General features: G+C 39.1%; 2 protein-coding genes across 5 annotated transcripts; one reads left to right on the forward strand and one right to left on the reverse strand.

Moving 5' to 3' along the window:
* Positions 1-921: 921 nt before the first annotated feature.
* On the forward strand, positions 922-11,214 carry LOC131231596 (probable receptor-like protein kinase At5g18500). Of its 3 annotated transcripts, XM_058227846.1 has the most exons (9): positions 922-1,170; positions 1,275-1,329; positions 5,049-5,735; positions 6,355-6,459; positions 6,572-6,694; positions 7,143-7,313; positions 7,432-7,561; positions 8,317-8,529; positions 10,704-11,214. In XM_058227846.1, the coding sequence occupies exons 3-9, from the start codon at positions 5,071-5,073 to the stop codon at positions 10,833-10,835; spliced, it is 1,539 nt and encodes a 512-aa protein (XP_058083829.1). In that variant the 5' UTR covers positions 922-1,170; positions 1,275-1,329; positions 5,049-5,070; the 3' UTR covers positions 10,836-11,214. The 3 variants fall into 3 exon arrangements, with proteins under 3 accessions (XP_058083829.1, XP_058083830.1, XP_058083828.1); XM_058227847.1 differs by lacking the exon at positions 1,275-1,329; XM_058227845.1 differs by lacking the exon at positions 922-1,170 and having other exon boundaries at positions 1,181-1,329.
* A 2,244-nt stretch (positions 11,215-13,458) lies between these two features.
* Positions 13,459-23,251, reverse strand: LOC131231597 (pto-interacting protein 1). Of its 2 annotated transcripts, none has more exons than XM_058227849.1 (8): positions 23,154-23,251; positions 18,341-18,491; positions 16,886-17,136; positions 16,543-16,669; positions 15,954-16,227; positions 15,247-15,379; positions 14,995-15,081; positions 13,459-13,792 (listed from the first exon to the last, which is right to left on the reverse strand). In XM_058227849.1, the coding sequence occupies exons 2-8, from the start codon at positions 18,423-18,425 to the stop codon at positions 13,661-13,663; spliced, it is 1,089 nt and encodes a 362-aa protein (XP_058083832.1). In that variant the 5' UTR covers positions 18,426-18,491; positions 23,154-23,251; the 3' UTR covers positions 13,459-13,660. The 2 variants fall into 2 exon arrangements, with proteins under 2 accessions (XP_058083832.1, XP_058083833.1); XM_058227850.1 differs by lacking the exon at positions 23,154-23,251 and adding an exon at positions 23,022-23,045.
* Between the last annotated feature and the right edge of the window lie 1,804 nt (positions 23,252-25,055).

Genomic DNA, 25,055 nt, shown 5'->3' on the forward strand with positions numbered 1-25,055 from the left:
GCTGTGGGGCCCACCATGATGTCATTTTGACAGCCATCATTTGAAAATCCGGTTGGAATGATGAGCCCAAAAATCTCGCGGTTCATGAGCTCAAGTGGGCCACACCACTGGAACCGGTGGGAATAATCACGGCCACCGTTGAAACCTTCCTGGAGCCGGAGTGAAATTTAAATGCCATCCACACCGTTCATATATTTTGATCCTCTCCAGGATGAAGGCTAAAAAACAAATATCGTTTGATCCAAAACTTTGGTGGGCCCAACAAGTTTAGGACGGTCGACGTCCCATACCTTCTTGAATCCTGTGGTGTGGCCCATCTAAACTTTAGATCTGCCTGATTTTTGGACTCACGAACTAACGTACTCTATATCAAGCGATGAACGGAGTGGATTTGACTCAGACATCATGGTGGGTCCCACATTGTTTTTTGGTTGCGCGGGCTCCCTGCAACAAGTACTGTAGAAAATTCCTGGTCCGTTGCATTTCCAAGCTTTGGTACTCTGGAAGAGTGTGATGGATGGTACGCAAACACTTAGAAATTAAATATAAATGCATTTTCGTACAAAATATAAACCGATCAAACTACGACTAAAATCTTAGATGTACCATGAACTAAAAATTATGCTTGTTTGATGATCTGATTCTAAGATTGTTGGACATTCATTTAACGGTCGAAAATGAAAAATCCAATGGTGTTTACTTCAATGAAAAAATGTCGAAGAATCAACGGTCAGGATTTTTCAAAATATATTATTTTTAAATAATAATTATAGATTCAGCATGTTCTGCAATGTAGTAGGTCGATTTGAGTTAATATGTTCCACGGGTACCATTTCTAGGTGCCAGTGTATCAAGCATCATACGTAGCCAGAGCATCATATAAGACTACTTTTCCTCCTCTACTGATTACTGCCTCTTCATCATTACCATGATGATGACCATCATCCATCTTTTTTTTGATATTTGACCCCCAAAAACAGAGAAAAAGGCCCCTTTTTCTGATAAACAGTCATCTTCAGAGAAAACCCATATAAAAGAAAATCAAAGAAGAGGACTAAAAACCTGCCAATCTCAAGCTTCTGTATTACAGTTGTATTTTCTTCACCTACCACTGAAAGCTCCACACCCTCTTCTTCTCTTCAACCTCAAAGAATTTCAACTGCAAGAAAGGTCTGTTTCAGCTTAGATTCAAGCACCCACTCTACTTTGTTTTTCTTTTCTTTTTGTGGGATTTTGTTTTTTCTGAGAATGTGGTTGTGTGTGTTCGGTTAAAGATCTGGGCTTTTTGGAGATCTGGGGATTGGAGGCTGGTGGGAATCATATCACAAGGTATGAGAAAGATGGTGTCTTTGTAAATGTATTAGGAAGGGAGATAGATTTTATGTTTTGGGTATTTTTCTTTTTTAGGATTAGTATTTGTGAAAGATTGGAAATGGGTTTTGTTGGGTGCATTGGATATGAAATGAAATTGAAGGAAAGGTTAGAATTTTGTTGGTTAGATTGGGAAGAAAAGTGGAACACTTTTGTTAATGCATTTGGAATAGATAGAGTTTTTTCTTTTTGGTTGAAGTATCAGTGTTTTTCTTTCCTTCCCCTCCCTGGCTGTGAAATGTAATTGAAGGAAAGGTTAGAATTTTGGTTGGTCTTTTCTGTTTTGTTGGTTAGATTGGGAAGAAAAATGGAACACTTTTGTTAATGAATTTGGAATAGATAGAGCTTTTTTTCTTTTTCTGTTTCTTTTTTTGTAGTATATAGTGATTTTTTTTAAGGGGGGGCTGGATTAGTGTTTGTGAAGATTGGAAATGAGTTTTGTTGGTTGCATTGGATATGAAATGGAATTGAAGGAAAGGTTGGAATTTCGTTGGTTAGATTGGGGGGAAAAAATGGAACACTGTTGTTAATGCATTTGGAATAGATAAGAGTTTTTCTTTCTTTCTTTTTAAACTTTTTTTTTTTTTTTTTTTTTTTTTTTTTTTTTTTTTTTTTTTTTTGAGTAGTGATAACCAAGATTTTGTAAAAGAGTGAATGTGTGTGGTTGGTTATGTTGGATATGAGAAAGGAATTGAAAGCAATATTAGAATTTTGTTGTTTTTAATTCTTATTTTAAATGATTTGGAAGAGATGGAGCTTTTCTTTTTTAGCTGTTTTGGATTTGTATTTATGAAAGATCGGATGGATTTTGTTGGTTTTATTGGATATGAAATGGAATTGAAGGAAATGTGAGTTTTTTGTTGTTCTTTTCTGTTATGTTGGTTAGATTGGGAAGAACAATAGAACAGTGTTGTTCATGCATTTGGAATAGATAGAGCCTTTTTTTTTTTTTTTTGCACTAGTGATTTTTATTTGGGTGTTTTGGATTAGTATTTATGAAGGTTGGAAATGGGTTTTGTTGGTTGTATTGGATATGAAGTGAAATTTAAGGAAAGGTTAGAATTGTGTATGTCTTTTCTGTCATGTTGGTTAGATTGGGGAGAAAATGGAACACTTTCGTTAATGCAGTTTGGAATAGATAGAGCCTTTTTTATTTGTAGTATTAATGATTTATTTAATATTATTATCATTATTTTTTGTGAGTAATAACCAAGATTTTATAAGAAGAGCAAAGGTTCTGGTTGGTATGTTGGGTATGGGAAAGGAGTTAAAAGAAATATTGAAATTTTTATGTTTTTTAATTCTTATTTTTAAATGCATTTGGTAGAGATGGGAGCTTCTTCTTCTTCTTCTTCTTTTTTTTCAATTTTTTTGGTATTTTATTTTTGTTGTTATTATTATTATTATTATTTGGTTTTGGATTCTTTCGTAAGATGCTGGAAATTGGTCTTGTGGATTATGTTTGGAATTGGAAGAATTTTGAAGTAAATGTAAGATTTCTGTTTTTTTTTTTTTTTTTTCTTGCGACTCTTTCTCATGAGACTGGAAATGGTTTTATTGATTATGTTGGTCTGAGAAGGAAATTGAAAGAAACCAAGATTTACTTTATGTTCTTTTGTTTTCTGTTTTCTGATTCTTCCTCATGACATTGGAAGTTTCCAGTTTTTTTTTTTTTTTTGCTGCACTGTCATCTGACTTTTACTTTCAGGAGACATGAAAGGCCCCCACTGTTTACACTTCTAGAGTGGAGGAATTATATGTTTGTGTTTCTGCTTCAAATATTTCCGCTGCTTTTGTTTTGCATTAGTTATTCTTTGCTTGTTCATGTGGGACTGGAAATGGTTTCCCTTTTTCACATTTTTTTGGAAGAAGATGGAACCAATTCCTTGAACCTTTGACTTAGAGGTTTCCCTTTTTGACATTGGTATTAGGAAGAATATAATTCTAACTTTAGGGCTTGTTTGGTTTTCCAATTACAACGGTTAGTGGCTGGAAATGGGTAATGATTACTTACTCCTGTAATTGTGTGGTGACATCACTTACATTTGACTGCAATGATGATTTTTCCACCATTGTTTGTTTCACCCAGAAATTACAGTAAAAATGGTAGTTTTATAGTGTAGAAATCCAATGATTATAATTTCCTTTACCTGTTTTTTTTTACAAGTGTATTCGACTCTTGATTGTTTAAACAACCACCTTGAAATGATGATGATGGCTCATTTACTTTGCATTACATAGGAATAGTTTTTCTTGTTGTTATCATGCCCTTTATCATTATGATTACATTGTTTGCTATATGATTAGCGATAAGTCCATTTGCCCCTCCAATCTCAAGAGAATGGATATTTTTATTGAATTGAAGTGACATGGAAAACAGAACCACATTAAGCAGGACACATCTATCTACCTTTTCTACCCCAAATCAATATCCAAGCATAATAATAATAGTAGTAGTAATAATAATAATAATAATCCAGGCATCTAAAATTCCAAACACTGTTTCTGGTGTGTAGGAACTGTTCGTTGGTTTTGTTTTGAGTTTCTTAGTTGCATGTTTTGATGGATTGTGTTTTTCTTGTGCGTATATATGCTTGTGCAATTCTTGTTTATTATTTGCTCTTTACCTGAAAGGAAGTTATGGATGATTTTCTTTTTCTTTTTCTTTTTAATGCATTCCTGATAGGATGTGATCTTTTCTTTTTTGGTGGGGATTCACAATTTCTGAAATACGAAGAATATGTATAGAAATCATACATCTTGAAGGAGAAGTTATTGCAATTGACTTGATCTGAATCGGCAGTTGGTAGCAGTTCAGAAACTAACAGCAAGGACATCAGGAAAATGATGGAAATAACATAATACACAAAAATGCAGCTAAACTCCTAGAGGATCTAAAATGTTGATGTTATTCACTCAAGAAGCCTGTCTTTTCTCATGATCTTGGACTTCTTCCTCTCATGAATATTCTTATCTCTTTGCAACTCCAGAATAAACGCATTTCATTGGTAACTCACCATGTTTCTCAATGGGAGGAATTACGAGTTCTTGCTTATCGGCAAATGTATAGTTTGCGGACACACTCTAACTATGGTTTCGTTATCCAAACCGTTGATCTGATAGGTCCCACGATTGAAGAGGCCCTGGGATCTCCCAAAAGGGAAATTCCTAACTCTTTGATCATTGGCCGACAACCAGATGTCTAAGGAGAAATACAAGAGTGTCCCATATTCAGTGGGAAATAGTCCAGGGATCAAAGCTTTAGTGATTTTCAATCTGGGAGATTTTCAAGTATTCCTTATCCATTGCAAGGCCTACCATGGGCTCATGAGTGAAAGCAAATTGTGTACTTGCTGATGAGTGGTGACCACTCTATCATTCCTTTCCACATCGTTAGTTCTATACTGAGCTACCGAACTAAATAACGGTACTTCCATAGTTTACTGCGTTCATCTACAATTCAATGCTTATCAAATAGATAGTGTTTTCATATGTAGTGCATATCAACAGTTAAAGTGGCTAATTAACATTTATTCTTAAAAAAAATAAGTGGGTCGATCTTTTTATTATGCAGGATCTCTTTTCGAATTGGTTTTCTTTCTTCTGGCAAACTGGGCCAGTTTAAAATTCTTGCAGTACTCAAAACTAAATCTCCACATTTTCTTTTTCCAATGTAGGCATCTCAGCAGCATCCTGAAAATGTCATCTGCAAGCCCTCTTAAAGATGAACTGTCCACAAGAACACCTATTTTTGGTCTTAAGGTGTGGGTCTTGATCGGGGTAAGCTTTGTGGTAATCTGTATCCTTTCTGTACTAGTGATATGCGTTACTGCTTGGAGGAGATTTAGGACTACAGGTAAGCTTCCTCTCACCCGAATCCCACCAATTTCAAAGGATATCAAAGAAGTGAGGGTGGAGCAAGTATCATCTAAGAACTTCATCCGCCATGATGGGATTCTCCTCACCATTCATGAAAAATCCAGCAACAAAGATTCAGACAATGTTCTGGTCCATCTGGGCATGGGGAAAACCAAACAAGCAGATTGTAGCAGTGGGTCCAGCTCATTTCGTCACCACATGGAGAAAGATGGCAGTTCCCAGTCAGGTGAAGAAGGCAGTTCCGGGACAACGGTTGGACACAGACCATCTTCTTCACATCCCATAACTGCCCCATCACCTCTGACGGGCCTGCCGGAATTCTCTCACCTTGGGTGGGGCCATTGGTTTACATTGAGGGACCTGGAAGAAGCGACCAACCGCTTTTCAAAGGAAAATGTCATTGGGGAGGGTGGCTATGGGGTTGTCTACCGTGGCCATCTGATCAATGGAGCTCCTGTTGCTGTTAAGAAGATCCTCAACAATCTGTACGTCACATGAGCTTGTTTTATGCTATTATTATTTTGTAGAGGTGCGCTGTACAGTGTAGATGTGGGGCCCAAGTGGTGTATGTATCACATCCAATCTGTCCATCAGACGCGTCCCACCAAGTTACCCTGAAGTCCCAAAAATATGCTCAATCGAAAATGCAGGTGAGCCACATAACAGGGAGCATGTTGGAAGGAGACTCCCACCCTTGATTTTCACCGGGTCCCACCTGAGTTGCAAATCAGCCTGATTTTTGTCATGACCCTTCATCCAGGCCAACGAGGGGTGGGTGTCCTATCTCAGCTTGTACCATGTGCAGTGGCCCACCTGAGTTTCCATTTGGGCTGAGTTCTTGTCCTTGGGGGAAACTGAAGCGATGCATATCTGATGTACGGTCCAATGTCGTATACACATCAGGTGGGCCCCACATGTGCCTGCTACCACTGGAGCACGCCCTACGTTGCAACTGTTACTGCTGCATTCTTGTGTCTTTGTGAGTTAATGTTCTGCATATGCTTTTGTTTTGGATCTTTGCTGCATGTTCTTTGTTTCACTTTTATTTTCTATAAGCCTTCGGCCTTTTCCTTTTTCTTTTCCTTTTCCTTTTTGGGTCTCCAGAGGACAAGCAGAGAAGGAATTTAGAGTGGAAGTTGAGGCAATCGGTCACGTCCGACACAAAAATTTAGTCCGTCTCCTAGGGTTCTGCGTTGAAGGCACGCATAGGTGCAATATCCTCATGCCATTTCTTTCCTCTTTTTGATGGAGTCGTTAGCTGATATTGTTTATTGGTTCTTTAACTCATCACTGGCTGACTATGTATAACAACAATTTTTAGGATGCTAGTATATGAGTATGTGAACAACGGAAATTTAGAGCAATGGCTTCACGGTGCTATGTATCAGCAGGGTTATCTTACTTGGGAAGCTCGTATGAAAGTTCTCCTCGGCACTGCTAAGGCGTTAGTTTTCTCATGCAATTGGAGTCTATGGACTCATCTTCTTCTTTTGTTATAGTGTTTTTTTTTCCCTATCGGCTTGTTATAGTGTTTATTAGTGTTCAAAATCTTGGACTTAGCTCATTAATCGGATTAGAATTTGGATCAGACTGCTGACTTTTTGAAATCTCATTAATTTTCTAGACATTGGTCAAGTTGATTATTGACTGGTTGGTTTTTATTAAATAAAAATTTCAACCCAGTTCTTGAAGATCCAACCAACCAAGTCAAATCAGCACCAAGATTCGAAGTCGATCAGTGAGCTTTTGAAGTTTGGTTTTGATAATTGGTGATTACAGTTAATATTTACAGCAGATTAAATCCTTATTCAGAGTAGTCTAACAAGTTCCCAGTTGCATGTATTCATTTGGTTGCCCTGCCTTCACTGAATAGCTCGGTACATTGCTTGCAGCCTTGCCTACCTGCACGAGGCAATCGAGCCTAAAGTAGTGCATCGTGATATCAAATCTAGCAATATATTGATTGACGATGACTTCAATGCGAAGGTATCCGATTTCGGTCTGGCCAAGCTATTGGGCGCTGGGAAAACCCACATCACAACTCGGGTGATGGGGACTTTTGGGTAAATATTTCTGCAAGAGTTCTTCCACATTATTTTCGTATTGGATTTCAATCAAGATGCTTGTAAATGTCAATGGAAGCTGAATGGTTTATCATCATTTCCCTTTTCTGTCCTGCAGGTATGTAGCACCGGAATATGCAAATACTGGCCTTTTGAATGAAAAGAGTGACATTTACAGTTTTGGGGTTCTTCTATTAGAGGCCATTACTGGGCGGGATCCCGTGGACTATACTCGCCCAGCACAAGAGGTATGAAAGGACTATATTTGTAAATCGATTATCTGTCCTTTGTAAATGCGGCATCATGATATTCAGCAATTATCATTAGATACTTCAGTTCTTGGGGTCTATTTGAGTGGTTTCCTCAATATCTAAAAATTTACACTGTAGGGGCCATTTGGAGTGAGGGATTTGAAATCCGTGAATTTCAAATCTCCTCTGTTTTGTTTTAGATTTGCCAAATCCACACCCCTATAAATCCATTGATGTGGGGCAAATCCAAAACCCCAAAATAATTAGACTTGGAAAATGCAAAGAATGAGACCATTTCGAAAGCAATAGAAGTTATTTCTGTGCAATAATGCTCTGCCATTGCAATATATGCTCCCCAAGTCCATGGATATGTAGCTTGGTTCCCAAACCACGAACTGGGATTTGCCAAATCCAAATCCAATGCAAATCCATGCATACGACAAGTTCATGGGTTCACCAAATTCATATTTGCATTTCCCTGATCCCAAAGATAGTTTCGTCCAAATTTCTTTTCAATTTTGCTCAATCGAGTTTTTTGCAAGACCCCAACGGATGTACAATGCAAGGCCAATTGCTACAAGTAACCTTCAGTTCATATTACAAGCTACAACTTCACGTGTAAAATATTATTACAGTTACTTCATGTTTCGACTTGACTATATATTGTAGTCCCTTCTCGATCCAAATTTGCACTTATTTTCCAGTTTGCAGAATTCTGAGTGTTGTAAATGGAATTTTTGTGGTGGTTGCAGGTAAATCTTGTCGATTGGCTAAAAATGATGGTCGGAAGTAGGCGCTCGGAAGAAGTTGTGGACCCAAACATTGAAACAAGGCCATCAACAAGAGCACTCAAACGAGCCCTTTTGACTGCTTTGAGGTGTGTTGATCCGGATTCAGACAAGAGACCGAAGATGGGACAAGTTGTCCGCATGCTTGAGTCCGAGGAATATCCAATATCACGCGAGGTTTGGATTCCGATCCCTTCGAATTTTGGATTAACTTTGCCACATAAATAGACATGGTATAAGGAATCAGAACTAGATATCCATGGGTTTTTCATGAAATGGAACGGGTGCTTTAAAACCATGAATTGAAATTTTCACCATCACTAGATCTGGAAACGTCATTTTCTTTGGACCAAAAACCCCACTTAGAAGAAAGAAGAAAACAGATGCAGCTTCAGACATTTCCAAAATTGCTTTTCGACTCTACATATTCAGCTTGAGGGAATTAATTGGCAATTATGCCTTGATCCTGCTTTGTGGCTATCAAATCTACTCTAAGAATAGCAACAGTCATCGATAGCTTCGAACACTCTATCTACATACTCGTACAAAGCATGAGTGGGACCAGATTTGGGTATGGAACCAGGAAAATGGTGGTTCTTAAAAGGTCAGCAAGTGTAAACTCCTAGGAAGTGGTGGCTGAGCAGGAGTGGCACCTTGGAGATTCAAAAGCATGATTTAAAGACTTGGAGACTTGACCCGTCTCATTCGGCCCTCAGTCGAGTTGCAACCCACCCAAGTCGGGGCTGAACTGGCCCAACTAACTACAACCAAAGGCTGCACTTGTGCAATTTCCTAGCAAAGGATTTCATATAGAAACACAAAAAATGTGTGTTCTATTCAAATAAATAAAATATTGGAAATACATTGAACCCAAAACAATTAATGGGCTCTTTAAAAATCTAATTCTAGTATGAATAGGAAAATTGGAACAGTTAAGAATTTTAAAATCATGAAGAACTCCTAAAACCTGACTGAAAAAAAGGACATTCCTATAACCTAAGGAAATAGGAAGCTATCTTAAATAATTAAAGCCAACCCCATAAAAAGGAAAACTAATCACCTTCCACACCTTCCTTCAAACTTGTCACTTCTGTCGAACGTCTGAGCTATATAAATGGTGCCCCGCTATGAAGTTCACCTAGTGTGAAAATTAGGCCGGTCCTCTCATCAGGAGGGCCACACCATCGAAATAAATGGATGGCCAAATTTCTGACACAAAGTACAGGTGTGGCCCACCTAATGAGTGGATTGGCTTGATTTTCAAGATAGGTGATCTTTATGGCGGGCTCCAACTTCTGCAAGGGTCAAATATCCTACATAGATGATACGTTGGTGGGAAAAACAGGGCTGCATGATAAGTTGGCATACATCCAACTGTTAGCAATCAGTTCTCATTAATAAAATAACACAAGGACAGGTATTCGCCTGATCCTATCTAACATTTGAAAACAACACTACAAACCAAGTAGCTGAATGACTGTTGGAATATGCAGTTTTCCATTTCATGAGGATTCCATAGGTGTTCTCCATGTCCATGTTTTGGAATCTCTGTCCGAACAGGATTTTTCAATCCTCAAGAGCAAAATCATCATCATCTAAGCCTTATCCCAATTAATTGGGGTCGGCTACATGAATTCTATTCCACTGTTCCACTCTTTCAAGGGCCAAACCTTCAGTTAGACCATAAGTTATCAAGTCTTTTCTTACTACATCCACGTCCTTTTGGTTCCTCCCTTCTCCCTTTTAGAGCCTTCAACTTGTACCAACTCACACACCTTCTAACCCATCGCGGTTCTTGGTCTCCGTTGTGTTTGACCAAACCATCTAAGCCTACTTCCCCTCGTTACCTATCGGTGCCTCTCCTAAGTTCCTAGAATGCATTAATTTCTAATTCTATCCATCCTCATCTTGCCATTCATCAATCTCAACATCCTCATTTCAGCTACACTCGTCCTATGACATATTGTTCCTTTACCGCCCAACATTCTGTCCCATAAAGCATGGCGGGTCTTATAGCTATCGTATAAAGTTCCCTTTCGGATTGAGTGGTACATGATGATCACATAAAACTCCAGAGGCACATCTTAATTTCTTCCACCCAGTTTGAAATTTATGGGCAACATCCTTCTCAATCTCAGTTTCATGAAATTATTGACCCCAAGCATCGAAAGTGGTCATTTTGGAAACTTCTTGGTCAGCAATCTTAACTAATTACTCTTCTATCAGTTTCCTGGGTACCCCAAGGAGGCCATCCCTATCTATTTATCTGTCTACAAAGATGACTTGCATTGAAATCATTTGGGTTGGATTTTTATTTATTTATTATTATCATTTTTTTTAAAATTTCACAGGACCGAAGGCAACGACGTGACCGTGCTGGCACGGTTACTGAATCACAGAGGGAGAACTCTGACACAGACAGAAGTGACAATCCCGATTCGAGGTGGGAGAGTAGAAGGGAAAGAAAATCATCGAACAGGTGAATAGCCATTTTGATTGAAGCATGGGAGATTTGATTGAAGGGTCCTTTTCTTATGATCGTTTGACCCTCTTGTTTTCTTGGTCCATCCCCCTTGACGCACTTGCAAGGCCCACCTGGGCTAACCAGATCAAGAGCAGATGGACAAAGATTTTTACCTCTCTCTTTTCTTTACTTTATATTAGATGGTGGGGAGGGGATTTTTCAATGTGAATGTATGGTGTTTATGAAGAGAGTATCAAATACAGTGTGTGTACAGGCTTCTAAAGTTCTCCTGGCTGATTTTGATTGTATTGCTATGGAAAAGGGGAGATTTGTTTTGTGTTTGTAGATGATAAAAATGAATTGCATTGCAATGAATAAGAAACTGGAGTTGCTAGTCACACATGCATAAGGCAGCTTATCTGCACGCCACTTAATGTATTAACATGGCACGCTGGGGTGGGATCGAAGCCATCCATCAGTTGGTCCAACTGTGCCGCAGATGCTGGGCCTGACAATCGTGTCCACTCATCACATGGGTCACTCCATCAGGGCATCCGCGGAGTGGGACCCATCTGATGCACAGCTCTGATATAGTAACCATGTGCCATGTTGATATGTGTAGTGTCCACACACTGATTTTCAGGGAGGTGGAACTGGTATATATGAATGAGCAATCTTATGAGTGAGTGTAAGGAGACAAAGAAGTGTTATTATTGCAAAAAGAATTGTTTGAGATGATAGAGAGCTGATCATCTACAACAGGTTGTATGGTATATCCCATCTTTTTTATGCCTTCAGAAGTTTGTTTCTACTTTTGCCATTGAAAATTGATGCCTTGCGTAACTTCTCTGCCTGAATAGGATGCATTGACTCAGCCACTTCATTGGCTCCTTTTCGATAATCGTCTGGGTGCTTTTGAATAATGACTAGCCTTGGGTCCTTTTCGATAATGGGCTAGGTCATTCTTTTGAATAATGACTAGCCTTGGGTCCTTTTCGATAATTGGCTAGGTCTTTTTGAAAAATGACAAGCCTTACCGTGAATGAGGGATTTTTTAAAAAAAAAAAAATCTCCAATTGAGATATTTCAACCCTTTGATTATTAAAATTAAGGAGAGTTATTTCAACCGTTTGATCATTAAAATTAAGGAGACAGTACACATTCAGGGTTTGAAGGGTTGAAATATTCCAATTTTAGGATTTTTGATTTTTGATGTTTTTTTTTTTTTTGGCAATTGCCCAACCAGCCAAGACCCATCATACTGACCGTTTTGGATCATTGAAAGATGACCTCAGATCCAAAGGCTAAAGTCCCAGTGTATTCTATAATTAGCAACATACCAGGACCGTTGATGGGCATCTATGTTGATGGGGACCGTTGATCTAGTGAACTATCATGTGCATGGGCCATAGCATGAAAACAATGGTGATTGGACACGTGATTAGGCACCCTAGCTTTGTTGCAAATATCAATTTTCAGCAGCCTCTTCCTCACATTTCATTCTCAAACCTTTTCTTTTAACTGTCCACATGCACCTCATCCATGCAACCTCTATTGCGCTCGCAGCCTGTGAATTTGGGCTGTGGGTATGAATGTGGTTGGCCCACCAGGTCAACATTTCTGATCACACTAGTTGTCTCCCATGTTTGCAACCATCACTGGCTAGGAAGCCGATTAGGTGTGATCCCAGCCTCACCCAACATGGTGCGCCCCTAACTGTGGGGCCCACCTTTGTGTATGTATTATCCACGCCATCCATTCATTTTGCTAGCTCATTTTAGGGCATGATCCAAAATTTGCAGTCCAAATCTCAGGTGGACCACAACACAGGAAACAGTGGTGATTGAATGCCCACCATTAAAGACTTCCTAGGGCCCACCTTAGTGCCCACCATAATGTTTATTTGCAATCCAACCTATTGATAAGATCACACGGACCTGGATGAAGGAAAAGAAAAAACAACAACAAATATCAACTTGATCCAAAACCAGTGACCCACAAGAAGTTTTTAATGGTCAATTCATCACTGTTTCATGTGGTATTGCCCACCTGAGATTTGGATCTGCTTCATTTTTGGGCCCATATCCTAAAATGATCCAGCAAATCAGATAGACGGCGTGGATATGCCATGGTCTGCGCCACACCATCTTGGGTGAGGCCGGGCCACATCTGATCCACTCCCCACTGGCTAGGGCTAGCCCGGCCTGGCAGCAAAACCATACGTGTACACAACCCTTGGACGGAACCTCATCTCTAATTCATATTAACCACAGCAATTTCAGCTTTTGTCTTGTCCCAGAATCAAAGTATCCAAGATTCCAGGCCACTTTGCGGGCTATATCCGAAATTTGCAATCAGGCCAATTTCACTCATTTGACTGTAGATTTTGTTTTTTTGAAAGCTGATGCAATATTATTAAAGGCCAAAAATGGAAATAAGGCAGAAACAAAAAGGAAAAAAGAAGAATGCAAGAACAGCCCTCAGGACACCCATTTGCTGACTGTAGATTGTTGCCAACTTTCTTATAACCAGCCAATTACATACCACAGAGCAGCGGAATCCTGGCCGTGGCCTATGCATGGCACTGTGACCCAAATGCTCAAACGGCATCCACACTCAAGCGAATTTGCAGTACACTTCCAGAGGCAAAACCAATAACAAATTGACATGAATTGGAGCCAAAAACCTTTAATATCTCCAACGTTAGAAGTGGGAAATGTTATTGTTCTCAAAATTATTGAAGCATGTGAAAATATATACAATCTACGGACACCAGCATACCAAACAAGCTTGATGCAGTGGCCCATCGGAAGCAAGAAACAAACCGAGTAGAGGGAGAAGAATTCACAAGTTTGAATTCTCACCAGGAGGTCCAGACCGAGCATTCAACAGGGGCTGGAGAGCTTTGACTACAATGCTCATGTTTGGCCGGAAATCAGCTTCGTATTGCACACACAATGCAGCAACTGCAGCCATCTGTTTTCGGGTGTAGGTGCCCATATCACGAAAATGTTTAGCAAATGCAGTATGAGATATCTGCATGCAGATCTAATGATCCAAAAAATACAGGTATGTTTCTCTAAAGCATCTATTTCTACAAGGGAAAGAGAGCTGTAGTCCTTCAAATGGTAACCCGAGAGGACTACAGCCCCCATTGGCAGGCAGTGTGGTCCAGTGGACCCTATTTCAGCTCTGAGTTTCTAAATCATAGAAAGCGGTGAGTATCTTATAATTCCACATTGACTAAAATTGTCCTCTTAGATTATGGATAGGGCAGTGAATGGGTCGGGTTCAGTCAGGCACCAGAGCACCCGTACCTGGCCTGATTGGGAATGGATACCTGTTGGGTGCCCATTGGGTCTTTTTCAAGTTGGGTTCGTGTCGGATCTGAGTCAGGTCTGGGTCAAATAAAGGCATTTAAATGGTCAGGACCACCTGATGGATGGATTACATCTCAACGTGCTCCTCTAACACATGCATGATGCGTAAACGGACTCTGCATATATGTGCGCGGCTTAGCAAACCTCATTCATTTCTAGATTAATTAATATATATTTCACATATATAACATTACCAATTAAATTAACTGGACCCAACCTAAACCCAACTAGACCCAATTTTAACTGGGTCCAAAATGGTGGACCCGAACCCAAGCTGATTTCAAAGTGGGTCAGATCCTTGAGTACCCATTGACAGCGCTAATTATAGGGTTATTTGGGCTAGAGCATGACTATCCCTGTGTGTGCAAGTAGCCACTATGCATGTGACATAAGTGACATACATGTAAGTCAACCAAACCCTCCAAATCATTGCCCCCATTGTGGGATGAGGTATTATCCAATAATGACACCTTTTGATTCATGGCTATCAAAGGGACAGTTAAAATGCAAAATAGCTAATGATCCAAAGTCAATAAGGGAACATCGATTGATTGGAGGTTAAGATCATTCATTCAAACTGATTTTTGAAATATGCACTGCGTCTATGGTGGGGTTCATGACTTGGATGGTTTGGATTGAGCATAGGCATGCCATATCTACACAGGCAGCATGCTTGTATATGCATGGTTCACGCTGTCAGGATGTTAATTTCTCTTAGATAATCTGAGAATGGGGCAGGATTAGGTACTTCACAGACTTCGAGAAATGAGCAGAAACAGCAGAAACAACAATAATTACCTTCGCAACTGCCTTGGGAGGGTATTCTCCTCCTAGCCGAGTGTCAACACATTGCTTTACCTTATCTTCACTAAGTCTAGGTGTGGCCTGAAATGTTCCAAAATTTCCAGGCATCAGTAACAACAATACTAATAACTACAGCAGCAGCAATAACAATAGTAATAGAAAATTCCAGTTTTAACAAAATCAAAAGCTTGCAAGCGAACACCACCCAAGACGTATAATAGAAAAAAATCCAGCAAATAATGTTACCCATGTCACAAGACTCTGCTGCCCCCTTGGCAATGTATGATCGACAGGTTTACGGCCAGTCAATAGCTCCAAAAGGACAACACCAAAGCTGTAAACGTCACTCTTTGAACTCAACTGTCCAGTCATTGCATATCTGTCATCCACAGTCACAAAGAGAAAGGTTTATGTTTCTCAATACGAGACATGCAGGGATTTCTGGTGGGCTGGGCAAGTGGGGATCTTTCTGCCTTCAGCCACATACTAAAATATTTGAATATTTACCCATCAGCAACATCGTTTTAAATATTTCCCAGTCATATCAGCTTCAGTCCAAAAAAAAAAAATACGAGTCACCACACTGATATGGGTCCAAAACAGAACCAAGTCAGGGTGAGTCATATTCATTTGGGCCCTAGGGGACTCACATTCTAAAACCACTACTTAATTCCATGTTCAGCAAAAGTCAATACATCACAATTTTTCTTTGAGAATGCTGTCAAATCTGGTGGAATTATTGCCTGCCATTTGGTCCCCAGTCATATTGAAATATTTAGATTTTTACATTTTGAAATACCAAAGGTATCCGGTCAAACATGCCCTTAACCATGCCATTTTGAAGGGGAACATGAAACAGATGAGTTAGATGTTTTTCACATATAATGAATAATATGTTTCACAAAGGAAACAAACTATTCAATTTTCATTTTAAGAACCCACAAAGTACTTACTCTGGAGCGTGATAACCAAAGGTTCCAAGAACACGAGTTGAATGAAGTCGTGCTGCCATGTCAGGAGCTTGATTCGACAAGTCAAAATCAGCTATCTTAGCAACATCATCATCAAATAGCAGTACATTGCTCGATTTAATATCACGATGGATGATGTGAGGCTGTGCCTTTTCGTGCAAGTACTCAAGTCCTTTTGCTGCTCCTACAGCAATTTTTACTCGTTGCGCCCATGATAGAACTGGACCTGGTTGTGCTCCTTTGACTCCTTTTCGCCCTATAACAGAAGATCACACATTAAATAATCACTTTGATTATCGAGCGAACTAGAATTCTTTCCATCTGATTGCTTCTAAGATACTGAAGATGATGAGTTTGGCAATAGAAGAAATTAGGCACCAGTAGTTGACAACATCATACATGTAATAAACTATACAAATTACAAGGCATGAGAACAGTAAAGGAACAAGAGGACAGAACCTAATGAAATTTACAAATAATTGCTGTCACTTAATGAGGATCCAGTATCAACCAATTACTGTCAGCTGTTAAGTCATTAAACCAGATGTTGCTGGAGCATGATATTTCGTACCGTGAAGAATATCATGAAGGGATCCCATAGAAGCAAACTCATATGCAAGAACGCGGAGACTTCCATCCACACAATAACCAATCAGTTCAACCACATGTTCATGTTTCAGCCTCGATACCATGGAGACCTGTGAATTCTTCCATCAGTGGATGAATAAATATAAAAGCAGACATGTACATGACGAAGTTTCACAGAGCATAGGCAACAAGCATAAAGCATGGTTTTAAGACTCGGAACCAATTCAGTTTCAGTGGTACTTTCAGCCATGACTCCAATCAGGGCTGAACAAGACAATCCATGTCTCTGAGTCTTAAAACCATTATCCATGGTATAAAGACCTAACCTGTGCAAGAAATTCTTGATCAGGTTGCTTGCTGGCATCTAACTTTTTTATGGCTGTAGCTTGCCCGTTTTTAAGGACACCATGATACACTCTTCCATATGAACCTTCTCCAATTAAAGCCTTCTGCCCAAAGTTATCAGTTATGTCCTTCAGTTCATCTACTGAAACGGCAGGGACAGCAATAGGCAGGATTTTTACAGCCTCAGCACCTTTAGGAGCAGGATCAGAGGCATGATAACCACCAGCATTGCCTGCATGAAGAACTTCAGTCAGTTTCAGACGAAACTTTGAAAGTATGAAAAAACACGAGGAAGCAAATTAATAGTAAACAAATTAATGATAGCCAGGGGACCTCTATGAGCAAGACAGCCAACAAGTTACAATCAACATTTTAAATTGGTATATCAGATAGTGTATCTTTCACCACCGACGCAGCCCCATATCGCCCTTGTATCGGGCTGTTTTGAGCTGAGATGGACGGATACAGCTGTTCATTCATGGGCAGAACCGGTAAGTTTTGGGCAATATGAACCAGTTTCAGATGATATTTTAAGCCTTGGCTACAATGGCTACACTCTGAAAGACTGAATAACTAAGCAGAGGACCCAGGTTCCTTAAAGTAGACATGAATCTTCGATTAAGAGTTTTACAATTAAGAAATATGGGACTGCATACAACTATGACTTAAACATGCAAACATAAACACACACAAATATACAAGGAGAATATACAGAAGCATTGTATTTGTATTTTTATGTTAACGATTTGAGATTCTACATCTGGCCATATCTGCTTTGAAAGCAATCACCATTAAGTAGAGGAACACCTTGTGCGGAAATCGGCCACATCCACTTATTGAGTGGGCAACACTTGTTGTTTTCTATTTATCAATGGCTAGACATTGTTTTCTATGGTGTGGCACCCCTAGTGAGTAGATGGGGTGATTTTTACACTGGTTGATCCTCTTGGTGGAGCTAACCTACTGGAGGGTTGGATGTCGCATGCACTTAACAGGTTGGAAGTTAGTGGACAGTAACTTGTGGTCTAACCAGCTGGACTCGAGACCCTCTCTCTCTATATATATAACAAAATTCTTTATTAAGAGAAAGAAGGTAGCATCAAGCATTGTTCCATTAAGGAATGGAAAGACACTACCAGTAACAATGCCTGTCTTAGGGCACATTGTTTTGCAAATATATCAGTTAGCCTCCCTCCAAAATTGCCTAAAAGAGATCCTACAAGGAGAAGCTTTGCCTTAATTCCAGTAATATCCGATGGAAAGAACAGTAACAACGGCTGCCTTATCTCTCACATTCAGTAGATTCCATGAGGAGATGTGCAGGAAATGAAACTGAATCCCAAGAGACATGGTACTCCACATTGCGGGTGATTCAATTACGCCACATAAATCACAAATTTTATCACAACAAATGCAGTTCGGGCTCATTAGATAACCTGCTGAGTTGTTTGCCATAAACGGGCCTCCATTATCAGCTGCTTTGTGCATATCATCTTCTCCGCAGCAGCTAAAGCACCCCATGATTTTTTCCCCTCAAGACAGATACCTTTATGAATTTGAAATCGAGTAGCCAACAGCTTCTTTAGTCTGCATGTTAAGAACATTACCTGAATATTAGAAATAAACTCACCCCATCAAAAAAGAATATTAAAAGCAAAGTCACCCAACACTGTCAAACTGGAAGAACACAGCCTTTTGAACAACAGTTATGATCAGTTTGATAGAGGATATACAATATGTCGTGGTAGAAACATTTACTTCAAAGGTTCTACCATTACACCTTTTCATTCATTTCTTTTGTCCTTCAGTAAGCAAACCTTAACATCAAAAAATTTAACAATTTGTATTTGGCATGCTAATTGGGGAGGTTTGCTGGGTCGGAAAAAAGGGAGTATTTTATTTCTTGCAGCTCTCTGGGCAGTTTGGAATGAAAGGAATCTCCGCTGCTTTCAAAATCGTAGTGTTAATCTTCAATTGGGTTCTTTTGTTTTTTAGAGATTGGGCTCCTTGGACCTTCTCAGTTTTACCTGGGTTTCCCCAGACGTGGGTCTGAGTTGTTGTATTTCTTTCTTTTTTTCTCTTTTCTTTCGCTCTTTTTCTCTTTAGCTGCTGCTTGAGTTCTTTGTTTTGTTTCAGTTTTTTTTTCTGATTTCTCCGTGATGCATGACAACTAACCACTTGATCTAAAAACTCGAACTGATAGAGCGTGGCGAACCAATCCCTTTATCTCATAGCCCAGGCCCCACTTCCCATGGGTTAGGTCCTCGGCCGAACCCCCCTCGTGGGCCTCACATCACATGGATCTCGCCTCACACGAGCAACCCGCCCCGAGTATGCCCCCATATCCCACAGGCCACCCCACTCAAGATTGGTGTGAAAATGCCCATGCATTACTTTGCTTGTTGTTTCTTTTGTTCTATTAATGAATTGATCTTTCAAAAAAAAAATCCACCTTTTCAACACTAGAAGAAAAATGAAGGGAAAAGGCATAATGGTTACACCTTTGCAGTAAACATTCCTACCACAACAGAATGTGCCCTAATCCCTAACAAATCATTAGTCAGTAACTCATATACAAACTTGTGAGTTTTGCGAACTCCGATGGTCTGCAGAAACTTAAATATCAAGAAACATTAACGTAAGATATTCTAAGATCTTCTAGTACCAATGCATACTTCTAAATGTGAATAGCTTTTCCACATGAGTGAGAGCTGTTTCTTTCTTGAATTTCGATGCTTTCTTCATACTTAGATATCAAGGGATGAAACTTGAAGTATTAAATGGTCCTCATACAAAGAAAGAAACTATCCATGTTCACACCCCAATTATTGTGATGTTTTATTAGCAAAAATAAAATTAGCAAGCATTGCAATTAAGTTGCCTGGAATCTTCTCGAAATATGATTGGATACTTTTTGTGCATAAGTGAAACTCTCGGAAACCCACATCTTAGACTGTGTTTGGATGCACTATTGAATAGAGTTGCAATAATTAGTTCAAAAGAGAGGAAATGATGAAAGTGTAATCACCTTTCTCAGGATTCAAAACATGGAAGGCACCCTCAAATTGCAATTACATTCCGTTAGAGTCCACTTGAAAGCAACTAATTGTGAAAGGAGCGTAGCCCCACCATATTATAACTAAAAGTATATGCAATTTAATTCATAATGCATCCAAACAGATCTCTTTTTACCAGATACAACCATCATCTCCCTCCTAACCAATGCAATAGTTGTTAATCATTCTTGTCCAAAGATCTAAGAGAATAGATTGTTGAAGCACATGTATGTGTGACTACAGTTCATTAACCAATCACCATGCAAACCCAATCAAAACCCCCCAGGGGGTCATTTGGCTCCCTAGAATCTTGTCCGTTTGGTTGTTGGGGAACATTTTCCATGGTTTTTATGTTTCCTAGGGAATGTTAGAACAGCTGATGAAGAATTTCTTGGGGAATTATTAAATTTTATTCAATTGATATACCAGGTTTCCTAAACCTAGGAAAAGTTTAAATTCTTGTTTGGTTGTTGAGGAATACATTCCCTGGTTTTTGTAGGCCTATTTGGAATGTAGGATTAGGTGGTATAGAATTGCAATTGGTCTCATGTGAATTCCATCCGGCATTTGGAATTGATGGGAAGGATTGGACTAATCCAAGCATTTGACCTTCCAGTCCCAGTAGGAAATACAACCAGGTTTCTGGTGGAATTTGAAATCCGTTACATTTGTGGGCCCCATGTTAATGCATGAGTGTTATCCATACTGTTCATCCATATGTGCCCTTTACACGTGACACGCAATTTGAATATAAATATAGGTGATCGACATCAGTTGTGAAATTCGGTCTATTGATTACAATTCCAGCGTCCACCAAATGCTAGTTCCACGTAAAACAGTGTTTTTGTCAAAGGAAGAATTTGATCCCAAATGTGGGATTGGATGATTAAAACCCATGGCATTTCTAGACATGTAATCATTGTGTAATAATGGTGTTAATTCCATCTAATGCAATTCAATACCGCCTAATCCCAGGTTCCAAACAAGCCCCATGTTTTCTAGGGAATGGATTGGGATAATATTTCTCGAGGAATGATTAAATTTTATTTGGTTGGTAAACTGGGGTTACTGGGGAAACCTAGGAAAAGTTTATAAGTCTGTTTTAACTCCCCAAGTTTTCCAATCCCCAGCTAAAAGATGGGCAAGTTTTTTGAGGAAAAGCTGGGGAATGGAATGTTAAAGCCAACCAAAAAGCATGCACAAAACTTGGTTTCATAAAATGAAATATTAAAATATATACACACACACACACACACACACACACACACTAAGACAGGAAATATAAAAACCAGCAACCAAAAACCCTAATTCCTCAAGTTTTTCATTCCCCATCTAAAAGCTGAGGCATGTGTTTTTAGGGAATGTTGGGCAATGGAATTCCTCATAAATATAAAAAACCAACAATATGCACGAAGCAAACTTGTTTTTAACAAAAACCAGGGAATTGTGAAGGAAGGAAATATAAAAACCTGCAACCAAACACTTAAAGGGTGGAGCGAATCTGTTGCCAAGAAACAGATTCTCTATGAAAGAGATTTTGTCTATTGTGTTTGGCTACTGGGAAATCCATTCTTGGGAATTCAAAATTTGTGTTTGGATGCTGGGACAGAGTTGTTAGCCACATGGGTGTGTGTATTCGCAGAACAGAGAGCTTGAAGAGTCAAATCACATCACCGACGCCAACATGGCATGCGTGGGTGAAATCTAAGACGTTCATAGGGGCAGACATATCATGAAATAGCCTTGGCCAATATTAAAATAATCAAAACGATTCCCATTTCTACAACTAAATTTGCAACATGCACACCATCATGCATTAACTAATACAAAAGAAATAAAATCAGCCGATAGAAATTAAGGGCGCATTTGGATGTCTGTAAGTTTTTTAAGTTGCAAGTTACATTTAACTTACTTATAGGCAAGAAAGTAAGTTAAGTTACAGGTAATCCTATTTGGATGTAAGTTGTAAGTTACTTATAAGTAAGTTAATTTCTATGTTTAGGTAACATGTAAGTTAGTTACAGGTAAGAAGCTATATATTCACATCAACCAAAGCTACGAGTGGAGAATTGTTCAAAAATCAAATTGATACATAAGAAAGCTTGGATAAAAGTATGACATTTTGTTGAGCCCATCTAGATGAATATTTGAGCCTATTCTTAGACTAAACCAATCATTAAGTGAGCCATAAAAGTGGGCCCACCTATTTAAATTACCTGTAACGTGGAACAAACCTTAAAGTAAGCAAAAGGGAACTAAAAATTCTCATTTTCTTTCCAAAATATGTTTAAAATACTGCGAGGAGAGAAAAATACAAACGAACTACAAAAAAAAAAGCCATCTATTTAGGAATCATATTCTCCAACCATATATGCCTCTAGTTACAGGGCACACCATGAAAGAACGTATAGATAAGATTCAGTCAATCCAAAAGGAATCTAAAAGCCTTATACATCATGACTTCATCAATGGTTGTCATGTTATCAGGACTTGTTACAACAGAAAGCAATGAGCATCAAGATAACCATGAAACAGAGGGACAGCAAGAGAATGGACACAAACGGCATTATTCACATATTCTTCTACAAGAATACTGAGGTAATCACTGTAACAGTTTAGATGCACAATTTCAGAATGGGCTATCATGCAAGCATCACTTCCCATCTGACAAACATGAACCATTTGATCAATGGCCATTAATATGGACGATCAAGATGATTTTTACAAAATTAGGTCCAATCGACATATGATCCATTCATTCGTTTTAAAAAATTAAATTATAAAAAAATAAAAAATAAATAAAATAAAAAACACTATATCTCAAATAAATCTGGAAAATTGGCAACCAAGAAAAAACAGAAACACTCCTCGATCAGGACTGATACAACTAACACTAGAATTACAGCAAAACTAGACAAAATTAAAAGAAAACATTAATCAAATGCTTCAGTAAATACAACTATTTTTCAGAAAACTCACAGAATTCAACTAAAAAAAGAAATTAATAAAGAAAAAATGAGAAATCAGATGTTGTTCTAAGAATATGGAAAATACAGCAAACTAGAGCAGGAAAATTCTCAAAAGCTTTCGGAGATGGATCTGAAACCACTGATCTGTTCATCTATTCGGAGAAATCGATGGAATCGAAGAACTTACAGAAAAAGGAACCGAAATTCTAGGGAAAAAATCTCACCTTCTTTGGTTGAGAGAGAGGGTGAAGGGAAAGCTCTTTAACGGATCAGAAACCGGCGGAGGTGCGTAGGATAACAGCGGAGGTGCTTAGGATCACGGCGCAGGTGCGCACGATAAGAATGCGAGTATTGCGGGGTTGCGTCCGGCTGCCTAGATTTAAGGGCAGTTATTTAATACTCGGTCGGCGTATGGCGCTTGATACGCCTTCGCTCGGAAATTGTAAACGTCTCGTATACATTAGGTCAAATAAACCGAGTAAAGTCGCAGTCCCAAAACGGGAAGCAGATTGGCTAGTGTACCACACACCACCGACCTGGATAGTGTGTTGACGTCACCAAGTTCTGTAGGTCCCATCATGAGGCATATGTTATATCCAAACCGTCCGTCCATTTGGCTAGCTCGTAGCAAGGCCTTAGCTAAAAAATAAGACAGATCCAAAGATCAAGTGGACCACAATGCAAAAGGCACTGGAGATTGAATGTCTACCATTGGAATCCTCCTGGGGTCACATATATGATATTTTTTTTCCTCTTCATCCATGTCTGTGTAACCTTATGAACAGATTGGATGGAAAATAGACATTATGGTGGGCCTACAAATATTTTGATGGTGAGAATCGCTCTCTACTGCTATTTATGGTGTGGTACACTTGAATTTTGGATATGACTCATTTTTCGGTCGTATGCTTTAAAATGATCTCGCCAAATAGACGAACGGTGTGGATATAATAAATACATCACTGTGGGCCCATGTAACTTTGATCTACTTTGAACCTTTCCTGGTACAACTGGACATGGATTTGACATCCAATCTGTTGATTAGGTCATAAAGACCCAGATTAAGCTAAAAAAAAATTATCAGCTTGATCCAATACTTTTATGGGCCCCAAAAAGTTTTTAATGGTTGACATTTATTCAAAACTGTTTCCTGTAATGTGGTCCACTTGAGATTGGAAGCTGCAGTGATAATGACACCCACCGTTGAAACCTTTCTAAGGGCCACCGTGATGTTTTTTTACCACCCAAGTTATTCATAAGGTCATGTAGACGTGGATGAAATGAAAAAACAAATATCAGCTTGATCCGAAACTTCTCCAGCTCCCAAGAAGTTTTTAATGGTGGAAGTTCAATCCTCACTTTGTGGTCCATATAAGCCCTGTAGCTGCCTCATTATTTGTTTCATACATTAAAATGATCCGAGAAAAATAATAAACGGTATAGATAAAATACTTACATCATGATGGCCCCACAGAGCCCTGCCGGACGGATTGCCGTCCAAGCAGGGGTAGGACGAAATCCACGTTCGTCCCATATGACCGCTTTTAAGGAAAGTTCCATCCCCAGATAAATCTACTGGACCAACGGTATCGATCACTGATAACATCCGCCCCACTTGTATGAATGCGATGTGAATTAATACGGATCTTGGGACGCGGATTTCCTGAATAAGTTTCTACGAATGAACGTTTACGATTCTTTAAAAAAATCTGATTTTTCTGATGGTATCTTAGCGACAGTGGCTGAAACAATTTTTTTCGGTCTGATTTGATTTATATCTGACACGAGAGTCATTTCTAGGTTCTGCGTATCAGGGAATGGATTGGCTACTTCCCCTTGACAGCAGCCCGTGGCTGATGGTCGGTGCTTTCTGGGCCCTACCATGATGTGTGTGTTTTATCCATTCCGTTCATCCATTTTTAAAGATAATTTTATGGCTTTATTGTAAAAATTGTAGGGATATAAGTCTTAGATGGACCACACCAAAGGAAAACAATAGTGATTGGATATCCAGCATTTAAATCCTCTTAAGGCCCAATGTACTGTTTATCTGACATCAAATATTTTTATTAGGTCATAAATACCCAGATAAAAGGAAAAACAAATATCAGCTTGATCCAATACTT

Source organism: Magnolia sinica, chromosome 17 (assembly GCF_029962835.1).
Source record: "Magnolia sinica isolate HGM2019 chromosome 17, MsV1, whole genome shotgun sequence".
NCBI classification, from domain to species: Eukaryota; Viridiplantae; Streptophyta; class Magnoliopsida; order Magnoliales; family Magnoliaceae; genus Magnolia; species Magnolia sinica.